This window comes from Xenia sp. Carnegie-2017, unplaced genomic scaffold (assembly GCF_021976095.1).
Source record: "Xenia sp. Carnegie-2017 unplaced genomic scaffold, XeniaSp_v1 HiC_scaffold_6, whole genome shotgun sequence".
Taxonomy (NCBI): domain Eukaryota; kingdom Metazoa; phylum Cnidaria; class Anthozoa; order Malacalcyonacea; family Xeniidae; genus Xenia; species Xenia sp. Carnegie-2017.
In genome coordinates this window covers 2605052-2607698 of record NW_025813526.1, presented here as the reverse complement: position 1 = coordinate 2607698, position 2647 = coordinate 2605052, and the positions used below count along the sequence as shown (strand labels likewise).

The 2647-nt window shown below is 39.0% G+C and overlaps 1 protein-coding gene across 1 annotated transcript; it reads right to left on the bottom strand.

Annotated features, from left to right (window-relative positions):
• Positions 1-1322: 1322 nt before the first annotated feature.
• Positions 1323-1943, bottom strand: LOC124458394 (uncharacterized serine-rich protein C215.13-like). The gene has a single exon (XM_047008417.1). It carries the CDS (start codon positions 1941-1943, stop codon positions 1323-1325), a length of 621 nt encoding a protein of 206 aa, XP_046864373.1.
• Positions 1944-2647: the final 704 nt, after the last annotated feature.

Genomic DNA, 2647 nt, shown 5'->3' with positions numbered 1-2647 from the left:
CTCTCATTGCACGACGGCGTTTCTCTTGGATCTCACCCTTTGGTCATCAGATTTATGAAAGGGGTATTTGAACAAAGACCAAGTTTGCCAAGATACACAGCTACTTGGGACGTCAATATTGTGCTTAGCTATTTTAAGGCGCAACCTTTGGCTGAACACCTGTCACTAAAGGAACTTACATTAAAGTTGGCAAGCTTGCTGGTAATATTGTCTGAGCAGCGACTGCAAACAATTCATCTGTTGCATATTGATCACATGATATTGCAGGAAAACAAAGTTATTTTCCAAGTCAAAGGGCTGGTGAAGCAGTCAAAACCCGGCAGGCACATAAAGGATTTAGAGTTTGAGGTATACACACCAGATGAGAGATTATGTGTTGTCCTATGCCTTAAAGAATATCTTAAGCGGACTTCCATTCGAGGACAACAAAACAGCTATGGTTGAGTTTTGTTAAACCCCATTCTGCGGTATCCAAGGACACTTTGAGTCGGTGGATCAAAACAATAATGGAAAAGGCTGGGGTAGATATGAACATTTTTAAACACATAGCACACGTTCAGCTTCTACGTCTGCAGCATCACTATTGGGAGTGAATATTCAAACTATAATGAATACGGCTGGCTGGACTAATGCACGAACTTTTGCAACATTTTATCATAAACCAATTGAGGGTTTAGCTAATTTTAGTCAGGCATTACTGCACAATGTTATTTAAATTTTTTTTTTTTTTTGTTTTGTTAGAGTATAAAATTAGTTATGACTGGTACTGGTTTGGTTCATTCAGTTGTCTCATATCATTGGTACTTTAAAGTCTCATGTAATCCCGTAGTGACGTAGCAATGGTGAGGTAGAATTAAAAATTAAACGAGCTTACCTGTAAGTGAAGTTTGATTGGGATTCTACCGATCCATTGCGAGGAACGAAGGGATTACATGCCCTGCCATACTGGATTTACTCTTTGTTATGTAATAGATATTAGTACTGTGTAGATTATTGCCGATTGTAAATGGCTGCTAACTCCGACCCAAGGTTATAATGATATTCGACAAGCGTTAAATATTGAAGTTGTGATCGCTGGCGCAATCTCATGTAATCCCTTCGTTCCTCGCAATGGATCGGTAGAATCCCAATCAAACTTCACTTACAGGTAAGCTCGTTTAATTTTTAAGTAGTCATGTGTGTTTGGACCTGCTTATTGTTGTGAAATGTGTTCCATGTTGATGACAAAATTAATCAACAAAAGATCGAACTTGTTTTGCGACAACCTAAAAACTTCTAAGAAACTAAAAAATCAACCATTCTAATGCTAACACCTATGTACACTATTCCTGACCTGTGCTAAAAGTTGCTGTAGGGACAGATGGAGCAGCAGTCGTTTTACATATGGTAGACACAGATGTTGTAGCGACGAAGGAGCTTGAAGAAGAGGAAGAAGAGGTTGAAACAGATGAAGAATTGCCGATCGAGGTACATCCACATCCACTGGAAGAGGCCAGAGTGGGATTAGTGCTAAAAGAATCAGTGACAACATTTGTATTGGTATTTGTAGCAGCAGAGAGGAAGGAAGATTCGAAAGTTGCGGAAATCGTATTAAAATGAAGATCTTTGCGTATCGGATTAAATGTTGAAACAGCGCTACTAACTGGAAGAGAGGTTGTAACAGAGCTACAAAGAGTTACAGATGAAGATGCTGAAAAAGAAGGGGAAACAGAAAACGACACGGAAGGGGAAGTAGAGGCAGGGATAGTATTCGTAGATGAAAGATCTGTAGATTGACTATCTTCATTTCTATCTTGCCATAACTTCTTCATCCCGGTTTGAAACAAGTTTCTGGCTGATTTTCCAATTGCACCACTGCTGCTAATAAAATCTGTCGCCAAGCCAGGAGTTGCAGCATACTCCCAGACGGTTGGACCTCCAGTGGTTGATGGGTGATAATACATTACCACCACATGATAATCGTGGTTCTGATGAAGAGTCTGAGCCTACAAAAAAAGTCCAATTCCGAAACCAATCAAATTATACATTGATATTTTAACATCTGCTCCAATACCCTAAGATACATTAATGAACACATATCTAACCCTTTTCATCAGCAGCATTTTCTGTCTTGTCGTGGTCGAATATTGTGGTATTGACACGGAAGAAGGCCTCTTTGGAATGAGCTGTCCACAGTTGGAACATCGCTTACATGCATTGCCCACTGCAGTAGAGCAATTACTACATATTTTCTTTCGAGAGGTTGTCAAAAAAAATTTTAGTCCTCTATAACATAGAAGTGCACCACCAATTTGGTAAAAATTATTTTTTCCAGAAAATACTGTACAAACCTTTCAGGCAATTGGATGTATTTTATAGGAAGCAATAATTGCATTTATACACGAATAATACAAAAAGTAATACTACAGACGTGAAGATACAAGACAAGCAGTAACAAGTTGTGTGATTCCTTTACTACGGAAACTAATCATCGTAATAAAGTAAATGGTTTGAACCCGGGAATATCTTTACATGTTTGCAGATGTAGATCGTCCAGGTCAGTAGAGTCCTGAGGACTGTTTTTGTTGTTGTTGACTTACGTTTCGACAACCTTAGCAGTCGTCATCTTCAGAGTCAACCTTAGAAGGACTGAAGATGACTACCTCTC